The sequence below is a fragment of the Typopeltis vanoorti genome, chromosome 10, assembly GCF_054136105.1.
Source record: "Typopeltis vanoorti isolate ZY-2024b chromosome 10, IOZ_Tvanoo_1.0, whole genome shotgun sequence".
Taxonomy (NCBI): Eukaryota; Metazoa; Arthropoda; class Arachnida; order Uropygi; family Thelyphonidae; genus Typopeltis; species Typopeltis vanoorti.
Genome location: NC_143558.1, coordinates 14,281,470 through 14,299,092, shown reverse-complemented (window position 1 = coordinate 14,299,092; position 17,623 = coordinate 14,281,470). Strand labels below are relative to the sequence as shown.

At 35.6% G+C, this 17,623-nt stretch overlaps 1 protein-coding gene across 5 annotated transcripts in view; it reads left to right on the top strand.

The window, feature by feature from the left end:
• LOC150102179 (heterogeneous nuclear ribonucleoprotein U-like protein 1) overlaps positions 1 to 17,623 on the top strand; it is a 323,967-nt gene that overhangs the window by 214,628 nt on the left and 91,716 nt on the right. For all 5 annotated transcript variants that reach the window (XM_090399724.1, XM_090399723.1, XM_090399727.1 and 2 more), the window contains 2 exons: positions 11,664 to 11,763; positions 16,988 to 17,100. In XM_090399724.1, the coding sequence (XP_090255850.1) occupies positions 11,664 to 11,763; positions 16,988 to 17,100 (213 nt within the window). The remainder of the gene's footprint in view (positions 1 to 11,663; positions 11,764 to 16,987; positions 17,101 to 17,623) is intronic.

Genomic DNA, 17,623 nt, shown 5'->3' with positions numbered 1-17,623 from the left:
TCCCCACCTTCTCGTGGTGCACCCTGTTAGGTATCTACCTGGATACTGAACGAATGAGGATGGGCTGGCAATTTGGGATTTAGCTAACCAAATTGTATTCTTATTGGCTTAAACCAAAATACAAAATGATGGTACAACATGACAAAATTTCATGCCGGCTGGGGCGTCAACCCGTTAAACAAGGCCCCCGTTGTTTTCGCCAGGGAACCAGGGTGAACAGACAGCGAAAAGCCAGCTACTGGAACAAATCTGTGTTCCCCCAACTGAACATCACCAGAGTTAAAGATCGGTACTATCAACATAAGAACCCTGAATGGCAAAGAAATGGAGCTAGCTGAGGAATTAGATAAGTACCAGATCGACATAATTGGGGTGACTGAAACAAAAAAGACAAACTGGTGAGATCTTTCTGAGTAATAAATACAAAATAATATATTCAGGCCATGACAATCGACAAAAAGAAGGAGTAGCCATGGTATTCAACACTAAATATGAGGCTAATCTTCTTGAATGGCAGTCAGTCTCAAGTAGAGTGATGTGGGGAACTGGACAATGAGACTTCTTTATGCATATAGTCCCACAGAAGGTTCTACTAAGGTAGAAGTGGAGGAATTTTTTAAGGCTTTAGAGAAAGCAACTGACACAATGAAAAGGAAAAGTTGGTCCTTGTTGGGGATCTAAATAGCTGAGTAGGAAATGATTGCCAGACTTACAAAAATATTTTGGGAAAATTTGGAAAAAAAGAGCAAAGCTAATAATAATGGCAAATACCTGTTGGATTTCTGCTCAGGATATGGACTGGTTATCACTAACACCATATTCCAACATAAAAATGTGCACAAATTCACATGGACAGAAGAAGCAAGGAATAAGAAAAGTCTCATTGACTATGTTATTGTTGATAGTGATGTTTTCTCCCTGGTGCAGGACTCCATAGTGTACAGAGGATTTGAAATTGGAAGTGATCACTATTTAGTCTTGATGAGGATAAAATTGAATTTCATATTGAAAAGAATAACATGTAAGAAAGTTTTAAAGCAAATAAAAGTTGAGCAGCTCTCAGATGTGAACTGTAGACTAAAATACAGAAAGATTGTTGAAGAAAAATGAAAGCGTTTGAGAACAGGAACCAAACCTTGGAGATTCAGTGGCAAACCTTGAAGAAAACCCTGATTGATTCAGCCAAAGATGCATGTGCTGAGGTTGTCTGCAAGGATAGGAAAATCAGAACTCCATGGTGGACACAGGAAGTTAAAGAGGCAGTGAAGGAAAAGAAGGAAGTATATTCTGGAGGTTGTTCAGAAATGGAGATAAAAGTGCTGTAAAAGGAGTTAGAGATGATAAAGGTGACATGAAACGAGGAGAAAAAGATATCCTTGAAGTATGGAGTAATTACTTTGAAAAACTGCTAAATGAAACAAGCAGTGATGACAGCGCAGTGGTAAAAAACACTCAACACGCAAACAATCAGGAAATGGGGAAAGGCAGCACGAATAGATGATATTCGACCAGAATGCTGAAGTATGGTGGTATAAAAGTCTTAGTATCTTATAAAAGTATAAAAGAACCTCAGTGGGTGCACTGCATAATTCAGAAGGCTTGGACAGAGGGACAAATTTCCGATGATTGGAGTAAGAGCTCTCATAGTACCCATATATAAAAAGGGAAATAAAACTGAATATGAGAATTACAGAGGTATTTCCCTGCTGAGTGTTCCTGGTAAGATTTATGCAAGTATACTTGAGAAACGGTTGAAAAGAATTGTGGAAGAAAAGCTTGGCGAAGAACAAGTTGGATTCAGGCCAAATAGAGGCTGTCAGGATCAGATCTTCACTTTACGACAAATAGTTGAGAAATCATGGGAATATAACAAAGACCTATTAAAGTTTTGTCAATATGGAAAAGGCTTATGACAGGGTGCCAAGAGAGAAGCTATTCAATACGCTACAGTTATATGGTGTGAATGTGGCATTATATCAAGCAATACTTGGTCTTTATTTGAGTTGTAAGTCAGCAGTTAGAATTGAAGGAAGTATACAGGAAGATGGTTTAATGTTAAATCTGGTGTGAGACAAGGATGTACATTATCCACTCTGTTATTCATTATCTGTATGGATCACGTTTTGAAGGAAAGTGGTATGAAACCTAATATCAAAATTGGAGATGTTAATCTCAACTGTTTGCTTTATGTGGACTATGTTATACTTCTAAATAAAGCGAGTACAAGTCTGCAAGATTCCCTGACTAATTTGAATAACTGTTGTAATAGATATGGTATGAAGGTCAGCAATAAAAAGAGAAAGACAATGAAAATAGGCAGAATCGTAAAATGTCAACGGAGAACCTGTGGAACAAGCAAAACATTTCAGCTACTTAGGGACGATTTTTAGTGAAGATGGTAAATTAAATATGGAAATAGACAACAGAATCAACAAAGCTGGTATGGTGGGAAGTCAATTGAATAAATTCATATGGAATAAGAGAGAAATTAGTAGGAACACTAAATTAGCTATATACAGGACAGTTTTCAAACCAGTTTTAACTTATGGATCTGAGTGCTGTTCAGAAGTAAAACACTTGACCAAAGACTAGAGACAGCAGATATGAGAGTCCTGAGAAAGATTGGAGGTGTGAACAGATGGCATCAATGGCAATATCATATTAAAAACGAGGATATTAGGAAAGAACTTGACATTGTCAGCATCCAGGGATGCGTTAGCAGAGCTAATCTCAGGTGGTATGGTTACTTAAACAGGCTGGGAGAGAAAAGATTAGCAAAACAAGTGTTCTCTGCCAGGTTGGCAGGAAAACGACCCAGAGTAAGACCAAAATATAGGTTAATTGATACAGTACAAAGTGCCTTAGACGATAGAAATATAAGATCTGATAATGTTGGAGTCTTGACAAGTAACAGACTGATTTGGAGGAAAATTGTAGATAGGAAGTTAGTAATGATGTAAATTTTTCATGTACTATCATATCCTGTACACCGCTTTAGGGTACATGGCAGGAATTTCATGATGAAGTCACTGCAACTGTGTTTGGGAGAAATGGCTGTGAGAAGGAAACTGAAGGAGTTTGAGAAAGGTGTTGAAGGATGCCATGTTACAGGCCTATCTATTTTAAAAATTGTTGACTAATTGTGCCATGCCAGATCATCACACCATACTGAGATGTAAGCTCAGTGAGTCTTTTGGAAGTACTATTTGCAGTAGATGGCTCACTGAACTTGACCGTAGAGTTCTATGGTAGATAATATAAAAACTACCATTCGTTGGCAACATAATAGATGGTGGTGTGATGGTATTATCCTGGATTTGTCTCAGATTAATAGTGCCACAAACATTGAACTCCAAGAGGTATCTGGTCAATGCAAAGCTTTCTACTTTGTGACTTTTCTACAGAACTGATCATTGTCTCTTTCAGCAAGACAATGCACTTTGTCATAAGGCTGTTGCTGAAATTGTTGCTTGCGAACATGAACGTCACCACACATGACTGACTACCAGAGTACTGATCTCAACCCTATTGGACATTTGAGGAATGATTTGGAGTATCGGGTGAGGTCAAGGGAGTCTGCCCCCACAGCAGCGCAGAACCTCATTACGTGCCTCCAGGAAATATGCTCTGAAATTCACAGATTGCTATCGTATGCTTGTGGAAATTAGGATGTCCCGTTGGATTGTCTCAGTCATTGCAATGAAAGGACATCCTACATCTTATTAAGGTGGGCACCATGGCTGTTTGTTTCTCACACTATAGTGTCCTTTACTTCTTTCCAATCAGTGTATATTTCTTAAAAATTCGTAGATACAATGCAGTATTCAGGAAGTCCACAGAATAATTAAACTTAAAATGAGATATAGCTTCTTGCCAAGCCTTTACAATTAGCCTAATTACTATGACAATGTTGAATTCTTCCTTCCAAAATTTTCTTAGGGTTATGTTGGTGGGCTTGCACACACACCTGGTAAAAAGTGCCCTTGTGTAAAGTTTTTTAAAATTTGCAATTATCAGCTGATCCATAGGTTGAATCAGAGATGTAGTCTTGGGAGGAAGAAAAATCACCTTGATAAAATCTAATTCCTCTGGTAGCTCTTCTTGTATGCCTGTCGGATGGCCAGGTGCGTTATCCAAGGTTAAAATGGCTTTTAGAGGTAGATTGTTTTGCTCAAGATAGGCTTTGACATTTGGTCTAAACACTTCATGAATATAGTCTCTAAATTCTATTCTTGTGACTCAGGCCTTGCTGTTAGACTTGCACAAAACACCGAGATTAGATTTAGAGACATTGAACGTCTTGAATGCTCGAGATTCTGTGAGTGGTAGATTAACATTAGTTTTACCTTGCAGTCTCCACTTGCATTTGCTACTAAATGCAATGTTAACCTATCATTGCATTTAGTGTTTTTGTGAAAAACACAGGAGGTGTTTTTTTCCTCTTTTGTGATAAATTTCCTGTTGGGACATTTATCAACCTCTGCTACCTTTGAAATCATCATCTACCTTAGAACTCAGAAAAAGAAGACTTCGGGATCAAGTCTTCTTTTTCAAATCTTCCAAAATAGCCCAGTCTCATCACAATTGAAGACTTGTTGAGGTAGGTATTCTCCTTCTTCTATAATTCTTGTAAAGCTATTGACAAATTTATCTGCTGCTGCTTTGTCAGCACTAGCTGCCTCTCCGTGTCTGACCACACTATGAATTCCTGTTCTTTTTTTAAAGTTGTCAAACCAACCTCTGTTACCTTTGAAATCATCATCATCTACCTCAGAACTTGATCCTGAAGTCTTCTTTTTCAAATCTTGATAAATCTGTTTAGCTTTCTGACAGATTGCATTTTGAGATGTAGTATCACCTGGCATTTCTCTTTCTTTGATACAAATTAGTATTAGATTTTCCATCTGCTCAAAAAGAAGCCCTCTGACATTCAACCTTGAAGTTTCCTTAGCAACCTTATTTACCATAAGTTCTTTCTTAGCCAAAATGGTTGATATTGTAAAATGACTAGTTTCATATATTCGAGCAAGCTGCATAACTTTCACATCTTTGTGATGTTTTGCTATTATTTCTTCTGTTCAATAGAGAAAATTTTTCTGTTTTTTTTTTCCCGCACTAGCTTTCTTTTTGGGACCCATTTTGTCACACGGTAAAAAAATTCACTCTATAAAAAAAAAAAGATACTCAAAATACAGTATTATTACCAATTGTACAACACTAAGACAAGGGATACAAAGAATGTATCATCACCTGAAAATAAAAGTAAAAGTTGAAAAAAAAAAACTTTTTGAAATAAAAGTTAACAGTTAAATTCGAAACCTGCAATTTTTGACTTAGTGCATTTTGCTTGTAAGATGATGATATTAGATACAGCACTTACTGTAACATACACTTAATAGCAGCTTATAGATACAATGATTATTATACAGATGAGATTTGATTTTGCCTTTTGATGGCGAACGAACAGTGGCACGCATCTGCCGATTTATTGTCTATATGAACCAACCCATAAAAAATAAATGCTTAAATACTAATTTTCATTATAAAACACATTTATAACCACAAATTTTAAAATAAAGCACAGTACACTACAAACAAGAAAAGGGAAACATAAACAGCTGGCTATAATGGGTCAAACATATCTGAGCTTCACAGCTATGCCGCATGGCTGTTCTCTATCCGACAGTGTCTTCCCGCGCGTGGCTGAGTGCGATCGGAAAATTACGGTTTTTTAGATCTGATAGAGGTTCACATAATCGAGAGTCGTTAACCAAAAGATTTTTTTCTTACAACCACTTGTCGTTATCTGAGGCCGTTGTTAACCAAAGCACCACTGTATTTCGTTTGTGAGCCATCTGAAATGCACAGTGTATGAAGGACATGTTCCTGATTTAGCAACCTTTGAAAGACAGAATAACACAGCATGTGAGGCAGATCTGTTACATTCTGCTGTTCAGAACATCAGCAGGAATCTGAACATCTCTTTAATTATTATCACCATGCATGTGTATATACACACATGCATAAAAAAGTAATAAAAATAGAAAAAAATCCCGATCTAACCTATGGTACTAATTCATGTCCTTTACATTTATAACCTTCTGTTATTGGGAGCCACATAAACGTTATGCCATGTAGTGAAAACTAGTTTTTTTGTTTTATTTATTTATTTTTAAAATTAGATTTTCAGTTTTATCATAACTGTCAGTGTTTGTGCATTTCATTTTTGGTTCAGGGTTAGGTCAAAGGATAGAGTAGAGACATACAGGTGCGAGGAGTTACTCTTAAAAAACCAGTCTCCTTGCCACGAATATAATCAAAAATTAGTTTAGAATTTAAAAATATATATATAAAACTATAAAATAAATAGATCCTATGAGTTCTAGACAGAACCCAAAACTCGTTTTTTTTTTTGACCAAAATTTCATCATGAATAAGCTTATGAAGGTTCTGTCAGAAATGTTGGTAACTGAATGTTGTCTGCTATATTTCACAGTACATATTTGATGTGCTGATTTTTTTTTTTGCTTGGAAATAATTCACTTAACCTGAATTAGTAAGTTGGAGTGTCACAGTTATTTCTTTCTATATCTTTGGGATCTGTGACACCCTTAACACCTGGTTAATGTAGGATTTTGAGCATGAAGTTTCAGCTGTATAATTTTTCTGTGCTGTGATTGGAAAGATATCTGAATTGCTTTTAAACACCATGGTTAAACGTTACTATATTATGTTGTATTTGTATTGAGGATTAGATAATCTGGAAAAACAGCTTATGTGCCAAACATAGTATTTTTTTCAACCAACGTTAGTGTGTTTGCAATTTTGTCACCTCTTTTCCACTCCTTCATGTATAATCAATCACAATTAAAAAAAAAAAAAACGGTTTTACTTTGCATATCATGAAATTCTCTTACAAGAACATTTAAAATTTATAAAAAAAGAGCAAAAAAAAATCAGAAGCCCACTAACATTAATTCTTACAAAAAAAAAAAAAAAAAAAAAAAAAAAAAAAAAAAAATTCTGTATCTTCATCCCCAACATTTGTGGCCTAAACAGCAGTATAGCCAAGGCACTTGTTGTTTTTGCCAGGTTTTGCCATATAGATAATGACTATGTTCTATATGTGGTACATATAGATAATAGTCATTATCTATATGTATCACATTATGAAGTAAAATAGTATTAAACAAGCAATGCATTTTGTCGCCTCTTTTCCACTCCCTCATGTATAATCAATCACAATTTAAAAACAAAACAAAACACGGTTTTACTGTGCATATCATGAAATTCTCTTACAAGAACATTTAAAATTCATAAAAAAAACAGCAAAAAAAAATCAGAAGCCCACTAACATTAATTCTACAAAAAAAAAAAAAAAATTCTATATCTCCATCCCCAACATTTGTGGCCTAAACAGCAATATAGCCGATGCACTTGTTGTTTTTGCCATATAGATAATGACTATGTTCTACATGTGGTACATATAAATAATAGTCATTATCTATATGTATCACATTATGAAGTAAAATAGTATTAAATATGATTTCAAAATTGGAGATGTTAACCTCAGCTCTTTGCTCTATGCAGATAATGTTAGACTTTAAATTGAATAACTGTTGTAATAGATATGGTATGAGGTCAGCAGTAACAAGACAAAGACAATGAAAATATGGAAATAGAGAAGAGAATCAAAGCCAGTATGGTGGGAAGTCAACTGAATAAATTTGTATGGAATAAGTGAGAAATTAGTCAAAACACTAAATTAGCTATATACAAAACTTATTGATCTGAGAGCTGGGTAAGAAAAAAAAAAAACTTGACCAAAGATTAGAGACCACAGATATGAGGGCTGAGAAAGATTAGGGACATGACCAGATGACATCAATGACAATATCATATTAAAACAAAGGATATTAGGAAAGAACTCGACATTGTCAGCATCCAGGAATGTGTTATCAGAGCCAATCTCAGTTGGTATGGTCACTTAAAGATTGGGTGAGCGAAGATTAGCAAAACAAGTGTTGTCTGCCAGGTTGGCAGGAAAATGACACAGAGGAACACCAAGATATAGGTGGATTGATATAGTACAAATTGCCTTAGACGATAGAAATATAACATCTGATAATGTTGGAGTCTTGACAAGTAACAGACTGATTTGGAGGAATATTGTAGATAGGAGGTTAGTAATGATGTAAATTTTTCATGTAGTGCTGTCATTTTCTATACATCCTTTGAGAGTACATGTCAGGAATTTGATGATGACATTTTTTGACTGTTAACTCAATTGCTGAAAGAAAAGACAAGATGCTCAGGGATGCCTTTGTTCACAAGATCACCAACAGTAGTTTCAAGTTCATAAGTTCCTTTATGCCCATCCAAATCTTTTACAATCTGACTCTTTTTTTCATGTCCTTAATCTTCCCCAGTATAACTTCCTTTTCCACTGATTCATCTGCTCACATATATCCAAAATACATCAACTTCTGTTTAGCAATCTTTGTCTATAAGGAGCATTCTGCTTTATACTCTCTGAAACTTTCTTGTTAGCATTTTTGTAGTCCATGGATTCTTAATAGTCTCTTCTATGCCCATAATTCAAATGAATCAGTTTGCCTTTTCTCTGTCTTCTTAATAATCCAGCTTTCACATCTATACATCACTAATGGAAATACCTTTGCTTTAACAATTCTAACTTCATGGCCTTACATCTCCCTCTTTCATAAAGTTTGTCCGGTTTAATAGTTGTTTTCCCCATGACTATTCTTTTTTTAATTTCATCTTCACATTTACCATCATTTCTTATTCCAGATCCCAGTAAATCATAAGTTTCAATGATCTATATTTTATATCCCCTATCATAATTCATCTAAATTGCCAGAAGCTATCACTTTTGCTTTGCTGATGTTTAAATTAAGCCCGACTTTGTTGCTTTCCCTCTTAACCAATAGTATCAACTGCATTAGATCTTCTTTAGTTTCTCCTATACAGGAGAAACTGTAGCATCTGTATATGATAAATTATTTATTTTTCTTCCAGCAATCTTTCATTAAAAAAAGTTAGTGACAGTAACAGTATACAACCCTCATGAACCTCTTTTCCCAATCAAATACTGTCTCTTACTCCTAAGACTGTTTTTGCTGAAGCTTCTTGGATGTTATACAGCTCTCTTATTAAAAGAATTAGATGATTGGGTATTCCCATACACCACTACTTACAATCATACAAACAAAAATTACTATTCTTAACAAAACTTCACCTGAGTTCTTTTTCCACAGGGGCGGAACTTGTGCTTTCATCAGAACTCGCATCCCATGCCACAGGTTGCAAAATCTCGATTTCTTTCCTCCTCTCCTCAACATCTGATCAGCTTTGGTTCAGGATTTCTCTACCAAACAAACCTGTCACTTTTATTTGCTTCTGTCTGGTCTCTGATCTTTCACACACAGCTCAATTTTCTGCAGTCGAAATACCCAAAATAGCAAACTTTTTGGGTGGCTTCAATGTCCACAACTTAAATTGGCTTCCCTTCTCCAGTTTCACCGATCAAGCAGGGAAGGGAAGCCAATTTAAGTTATCTGCATTTAAGTCCCAGAAAAAGCTTATCTATTTTTACTATTTGGGTATTTCGACTGCAGAAAATTGAGCTAATGGCAAATACCTTAGTAGTAACCTAACACAGATTATCCATCTCCCTTCCAGAATATCTGACATTCCTCTCCAATCTATGGACATGCTCACTTCCAAATATGCTTTTGATGCCAGCTCTCCTCTTGGTAACTTAGACCTGAACCTTGTACTAGTTTCCTTTGTCATGTAACAAACTTTACCCAACAGTTCTGTCTTGTGTCACTTGGAATTACATGGGTGCCAGATGGGATGACCTCTGTGACCAGCCACCATCCAAACCTTGGTTCTTGAAAAAAGAGTGGCCGATACAAGAAAAATACATGATACCAGAGTATCTCAACACCAAAACTCCATCTACCCACTGCACCTATATTGCACCTCACAACAACTATAAGAGAATCATGAACAGATCCAAATCAGGTTTTGAAAGAGCCTACTGCTACAAACACCTGTCCAAATTGTATTTGAGCTTTGTGATTCATATGCCCAAGGCCATTAGGTACAACTTTTGATCACTCATGTTTCCACCATTCACATTCATAGTACCAAGCCACCTCAGCTAACAATAAAGCTATTTTACCATCACTCATCTCTTCCAATTCCTGCATTGTTGACCAGGTCAAAATCTTCCCCTCATCATCAAGAATCTTTAAAAACATAAACTGAAACAAGGCATCTGGTATTGATATCATCCCACTAATTCAGTTAAAAACTGGTGCTCCACAGCTAAAACCTGGTCCATGGGTCTCCAGGTGATGCAGAAGTTGGGTGTTAAGGATTCTCTTCAATCTATCTTATTCAGCTGGCATCTACCACCCTACAGCATGGAAACAGACCATTTCAAATACAGTCTAGTCCAAAGAAAGTGGATAAAAGTAAGCCAACAAACTACCGTCTAATTTCTATTACTTCTGTTTTATCTTAAACTATGGAGAATCCTTAACACCCAACTTCTGCATCACCTGGAGACCCATGAGCTAATTAGTGATCTGCCAGTCTCAAGCCATTGAAAAATTCAGACAAACTCACATATTCACTCTTGACATCTCAAGGGCATTTCATTGAGTTCAGCAGAGGGGTCTACTTAGCAAACTCCATTTTATGGTCTGCATTCAATTGTATGCAACTGGATTGGCAACTTCCTCACTGGTTGCTCAATACAAGTCATGCTGGGTAGTTATCTCTCCTCACATTTCCCCACTAATGCAGGAATACAAAACGTTGTACAGTTTTATAGATGACTGTATACTCTTGCTCCTTTTTATTTGACAAATCTTGTAGCTCCCAGCAAAGTCTGTGAAACATTTTTCCAAACTCCATAAGTGTGGCTATATTAATTTACTGTAAATCTGGGAGACAGCCATTGTAAGATCTACTACCGAATCCGACAATAGATGGCACAAAACTAGATCCTTTTTGGCCATTTCAATTTTAAAACTGTTGCTACCAATTGATTGTTTGTGTAGTGTAACAAATTAATCATGCTCTGAAGATGCTAGGTATAAACCAGCAAAAGATTAACAGCTCCATAAATACAGTATTACAGATAAATAAGAGTAGATAGAATACATTTAATTGAATGAATGAATGTAGTAAGCATAATCTGCATTTTTTTGTGTGCATTTAATCAAAATATTGCTCTTGTTTATGCTTCTCTCTTTGTAAAGAGTGGAATTTTCTAAATAGTCAACATCATAAATAATAATATATTCTGTATTACCAGTTGGTTGTCCAGGTAGATAGTTTACCTGCTTTCTGCTCAACAGGGTGCAGGCAGGTTCAAGTCCCACATGTACATGGCTAAAAGTGAATGTTAAGGTGCGAACAGAATCCTTTATACAATGTGGAACCACACACACACACACACACTTGAAGCATGAAGTGGCTTGAAAAGTTCTATGTTGGGTGCAGCCTACCTATACTATTGTTTATAATATATATATATATATATATATATATATATATATATATATATATATATATATATATATATATATCTGTAAGCTGTTTTAACCATTTCTTTGTCTATTCAGGTAATAAAGCATCTTGATGTTAGACATCTTCCACCTGAAGAAATGAATCCTCATGTTGTTAGAGTGGGATTTTCTCTTGAAAGTACAACAATGCAGTTGGGTAAATATTTTATTTTTAATTTTTTTCTCATTTAAGAATATTTACTAAACTGACTCAGGTGTAGCCACCATGCATATGCATTATCACTTAAACTGTTACCTAGCCTTTAGAAAAGTAGCCATTCTTTTCTTTTTAGTAATCAGGCATTTGGTTTTCTTAGTTACTTTTTATATTTATCACTAGTCCTTGGAAATTTTTCCTGGGGTTTAACCTCACAACATACCAGCCAGAATTAAAATGGTGTTGCTTAGTAACAAAACTGTCTTTGCATAATGAAAGATTTTCAAAATTCCATTAAAGGTTTCTAAATGTGATTTCTCCCCCCTCCCTAATGATATGCTCTATGTCTAGCAGCGAAGGAATTAAATGTGATGGATAGAATATCTCAGCTATTCAAAATGTACAGACATCTTTACATTCAGATGTTTAGAATTTCAAAGTGGTTATCTGCAATTTATTTATACTTTGTTGAAATTCTGAATGTTTTCTTATTTGTTTTTCCTACCTAGATCCACTCATACTGGTAAAAAAAAAAAAAAAAAAAAAAAAAAAAGCACTTCTCCTTCATGTTGAAGGAGAAGTGGAAAGAGTCCTGGTGCCTCTTTTTGCTTGTCTCTGCAAGATTTTTTGCTGTTAAGATTAGAGGGTAATCACTAATACAGTACTTGATTAGGGAAGGGTTACCCCTCACCCACTGGCACCAGATCTGTCATGACTCGTGGTTGTTTTTTCAGAACGAGGAAGAGCAAGCTACCTGTTGTCTGTGAGAAAAAATTCTCAAACAAAATTACTCTAATAAAAGAGAAGCACTAGTTCTGTTAACATCCATTTCAAAATTTGATGTATCTTTGATTAGTTCTAAACATAAAAGGCAAAACCAAAAGAAAAATATTGCATGTCCTTTGGAGTATATGTAAAGTTGATGACAACTTGCACAAAAAATTTTGTTATGTTGTTTCTCTGTCTGCTGCATTGGTTGAGTCATCTTCTAGTAGAAATAGAAAATCTGCTTATAGGTCCTAAGGAAGAGCAAAACAAATAAACCTGTTTCTGAACAATACAAACATGTAATTAGAAGATATTTCTGTTAAATACCATGAACTCACAGAACTTGCTTCATCATCAGTTACTGATATGTACTGTCATTATTAGCCTAATATCCTACAAGATATTGCAATTGTACTGCATGAAAAGTTTATATTATTACCAACTCCCTATCGACCATCTTTTCCAAATTAATTTGTTTGCCAGAACTCAAATTTTATATTTCAGTCTTAAAGCACCTCTTACACATCTGGGTCTATTTAGTGCCATCTTTGCAAAGAATACTGATTTATGTAGTTCTGCCATCTGTTCGCTCCCTTCTAAACTCACCTCTCAGATCCATATGGTAAAACAGGCTTCAACATATCATTTTGAAATGCTTTAATCTGTGCACCTTGTCATGCCTTTTTGAGATCTATGAAACTGAAGCATAAAATATAGATACTTGTTTTTTTCCCATGATTTCTCAATATATGTCCTAAAGTGAAGATATGACATCAACACCCTTTACTTGGCCTGAATCCATTTTGTTCTTCAAGTTTCTCTTCCATAATTTTTTTAACCTCTTTTCAAATAAGCTTGCAAAAATCTTGCCTAGAACACTTAGTACAGAAATTCCTGTATAATTTTCTTACATTCAGTTTTTTTGTACATGCCGCTATAAGAGCTCTCTTCCATTATTGTCATCAATTTCCTGATATGCACCTTGTGTTTGGGCTACTATGACAGCACTACGTGATTAAGATTACATTATTACTAATCACATATCAATAATTTTCCTCCAAATTAATCTAGTACTTGTCATCACTCCAATATTGTCATATCTAAAATTTCATTCTTCTGAAGTGATCTGCCTAGACCTTGCTCTTCCCCTGGTTTTCTTGGCATCAAACACCTGGTGTTGTTGACCTGATTATTAAGAGACCTCCAGGAAGTGAGAGACTCATTGAGGGAGACTACATGCACTCACAACATCCAATGGCAATCCATTCTAATCATGCACCATCCTATGAGAGAAAAGTCTAGCCCTCACCCCTTCTTAGTGGCATTCATTCTCAGCTTCTAAGGATGCCCTTTCCCCACTCTCAATAAATTGAAAAATTCCATCAACTGAAATCCTGTATGACCCTTTCATAAGTTTGTAAGTCTCAATTATATCACCACTCTTTCTCCTGTTTGCTAGTATCTGCAGTTTACAAATTCTCAATCTGTCTTCATAATCAGATATCATTTTTAAACTCTATTGTACTCTCTCCACTATATCAGAATTACAACGGAGACCAGACCTGCACACAGTAGTGCGCAGGTCTGGTCAACTTCCTATCAGCTAACAATCCAAGATCTCTAGCGTATCAGTTTCTTTAAGCATAATCCCACCAATATAATACGACATTTCCCTGCACCCACAATTCCAGTCTGTTCAAACCATTCTGTACCTATCTTTGCATCATCAGCAAATGGCTGTATGTTGCTTGTCAAATCCTTCTGAATATCATTAATATCATCACTGTTATTCAATCTATTATTAGATTGAATAACAGTGGACCAAGCACTGATCCTTCTGGTACACCACTAGTTACCTTACATCCACATATGCCACTTTTTGATATCTGTCAGTCAGCCATCCTCTTATCCATGCTAATATTCTATAATCCATACCCATATTCTCCAATTTATGCAACAGTATACCATGCTGTATTCTGTCAAAAGCCTTAGTAAAATCCAAAAGTATCATGGTGTATCCATTCCCCTTGTCTAGTGCAGTGGTAACATTGTTATAGAATGTGAACAATGCTAAACCATGAAAATAGTAGTATTGTCCTTGATATAATTCGTTGTTGTCCTCCCCCTCCCCCAATACACACACCAGAGTGCATCAGAGTAAACAGAATGTGGGTCACTCCTTAAAATGCACCTACAGCAATTCTACTAATTGAGAATAATGGAACATCCACCTCAGAAAATCAAGGATGTGACTCCAGATCCATTAATTGATGAGATAAATGCTTCTTGCCCCCACATACACACACAAGAAAACAAAACCACTAAAATACCTAAACATCCTGGACGGAGATCAGTTTGATGATGCGTTGGATATTTTTACTAAGAAGCAAAGATGACACCAGCCAGTTCTCCAAAAAGAGAAATTCAAGGTCAACTAAGTCAAGACTTCATATCAGAAACCAGATAGCCCAGCCAAAAATAAATAATTTTTCTTAGCCTCTTGTCAAGTTTCACTCATATTGATGTTTATTGGAGAAAACACACATCTAAGAGGTTAATATTAGTAACTAAATTTATATAGCTAACAAATTAAACCAGTATCTTGTATTAGTCACCAAAGAACCATGAGCACAAAGAAATACTACTAACAGCATGCATGCAGTCACATCAGCAGGAAAGCAAACAGACTGAATATGAAAAGCAAATTCCTACCTCTTAGTGGTTCCCACTATGGGTGAGGTGGTTTGATTTTGCTGAAGGTCTCAGGATAAGTCTCCCAGTTTTTAGGTAAACTGCAGCCAAATTTGTTCAGATTTGGCAAATGGTGTAATGCTGTGGTGGATTCTAGAAATAATCTGATTAGGTGTTGCAGATGTAAGGAATGGTAATAGACTGAATTTGTATGGTAATAGAATTTTTGGTGGGGTGGGAAGTTACTATATTTAGAATCCTTTTCAGCATTACAACATTCACCATCTCTAAATAAATCCAGCTGCCTCACTTTATCTGGGACAATCACTGTATGAAAGCTTCAGTAAGATTCCATCACCCTACCCATAGAGGGTGCCGTTTAGGACTGTGAGATTCTACCTTTCATACTCCCTCTGTTTGCCTCCCTGCTGGAAATTTGAAATATTAGCTAAATAAATTTAGTTAGTAATTATTAAGTCTAGATGTGTGTTCCCCACTAAAACACAACGTGAGTGATGATAATCCAAGCATCCATATCAGATCACCTTTGTCAATAAAGTCTCATTACCGACAATTTTTGGGCTACTAGAAATGATCCCTAGCAAAAATCATTAATTTATGTAAAAAAGTTTCACGTAGCACCTATATTAGATAGTGAAAGTGTGATTAGCTAGATTTATAAAATAGAATTGCATTTAAAATAGTAACAGGATTGATGTCTTATTGGATAATTAAATTATTGTTAAGTGGAAATTTAAATATTATATGTGAACATCCTGGATACTTTTAAGTTAAGGGTAATTCAGTTCAAGCAGGGACCAGTTTCTCATCCTTGTCAGCTGTTTTCACCGATGACTGAAATTTTTCCTTTGTGGGACCGTTGGAACACTCAGTTTCATGTGTAATTTTCCAGTTTGAAATTTATTCATATCACTATTAGATATTGCTTATCATTCCAGTACCACTACTTGTGTCACCATGGTTGGTCTCTAATACTTTTATATGTTCCACTCATTTCTGAAGATGCATCTTGTGTCAGTATTGCTTACCTTCAGTTCTGAGACAAGCACTAATATACAAATATGGGGTTTCAATTTGTACTAGTAGTAACTGACTTTTCACTGTTTTGCCCTAGTTTCCTGTCAAAATTAGCATGGACTTGGATCATGCCCACCATTACATTTTATCATCCCTCTTGTGTCATCGTTCTGTTTAAGTTGATATAAGTAACGGTAAATCATCAGTCATCTCTTAAGTTCATTTCCATAATAGCCACCAGTGTGCATTTGTTTGCTCTCACTCCATAGTGGATCCCTACCCAACTTATTGCCTTACCAAATTATTATCGTATAGTCTGCCGCCATCCTTTGCAGTCGGATTTCAGTTTTTTTCTCTGGTTGTTCAGAGAAGAAAAGGGCCATTAGAGCTCTATATTTATTCTTAAATGATATTCTCACAATCTTATAGAATCTCATACATCATTTTGCGGTACACCCCATTCCTCTTTTTTATTTGACAAATGTTGCCGTGCTCAAATATTACAAATTTTATCAACTAATGGAAGTTCATGAATTAAAATTCATTTTCAAAACACTTTTAACAACACAGGATCATCTTATTTCACACAAAGATGACACCATCCTGCTTCTAACATTTAATAATACTCAGATCCTAATGTAACGCAGTCTCTTTTTGCTGGCTCACATCCACAGTAATTTTTTTTTTTTTACCTTTTTTTAAAGCCAATTGTTGTATATTTTATTAGGGGAAGATCCATTGTCATATGGTTATGGTGGTACTGGAAAAGCATCTACTAATTGCCAGTTTAAAGACTATGGAACACAATTTATGGAAGGGGATAGTGTTGCAGCATTTTTGGTAAGTTATTAGAATAACTTTTGCTTATTTCATATTGTGTGTATTTCATTATTTATTTACATAATTTAATCTTTGAAGCTTGATACTATATGCTCATTTCTTCAAGTGTTCAAGATATCATTGTTGGCATTTGGATTTATTAGAAATTGCTACTTCCTACCATCAATTCTCAAACCAAAGATCCTGAAATGGAGCAGATGCCTGTGCAACTGCACCTTACTTGGCAGACAGTCACTATTGTTGATGTTCATATGTCTCTCCAGATGCATGCTTATTTAATGGCAGCACTGGGTGCCATATCACATTGCCATCTTAGGTTTCTATGATGTTTTGGTTTAAGAGACCTTGCCAAGGGCTACTCCACCACCCCCCATGGAAATGCTGTTGGTCTGGGAATCCTTATTCATCAGATTACCCTACTTATCTCACAGCTGCCCTTCATATCTTAGAGGGAGGGGAGTGAACCATAGCAACTGACAAGAGAGATACATACTGAGAGGATTCAGAAATATTTATGCACCAT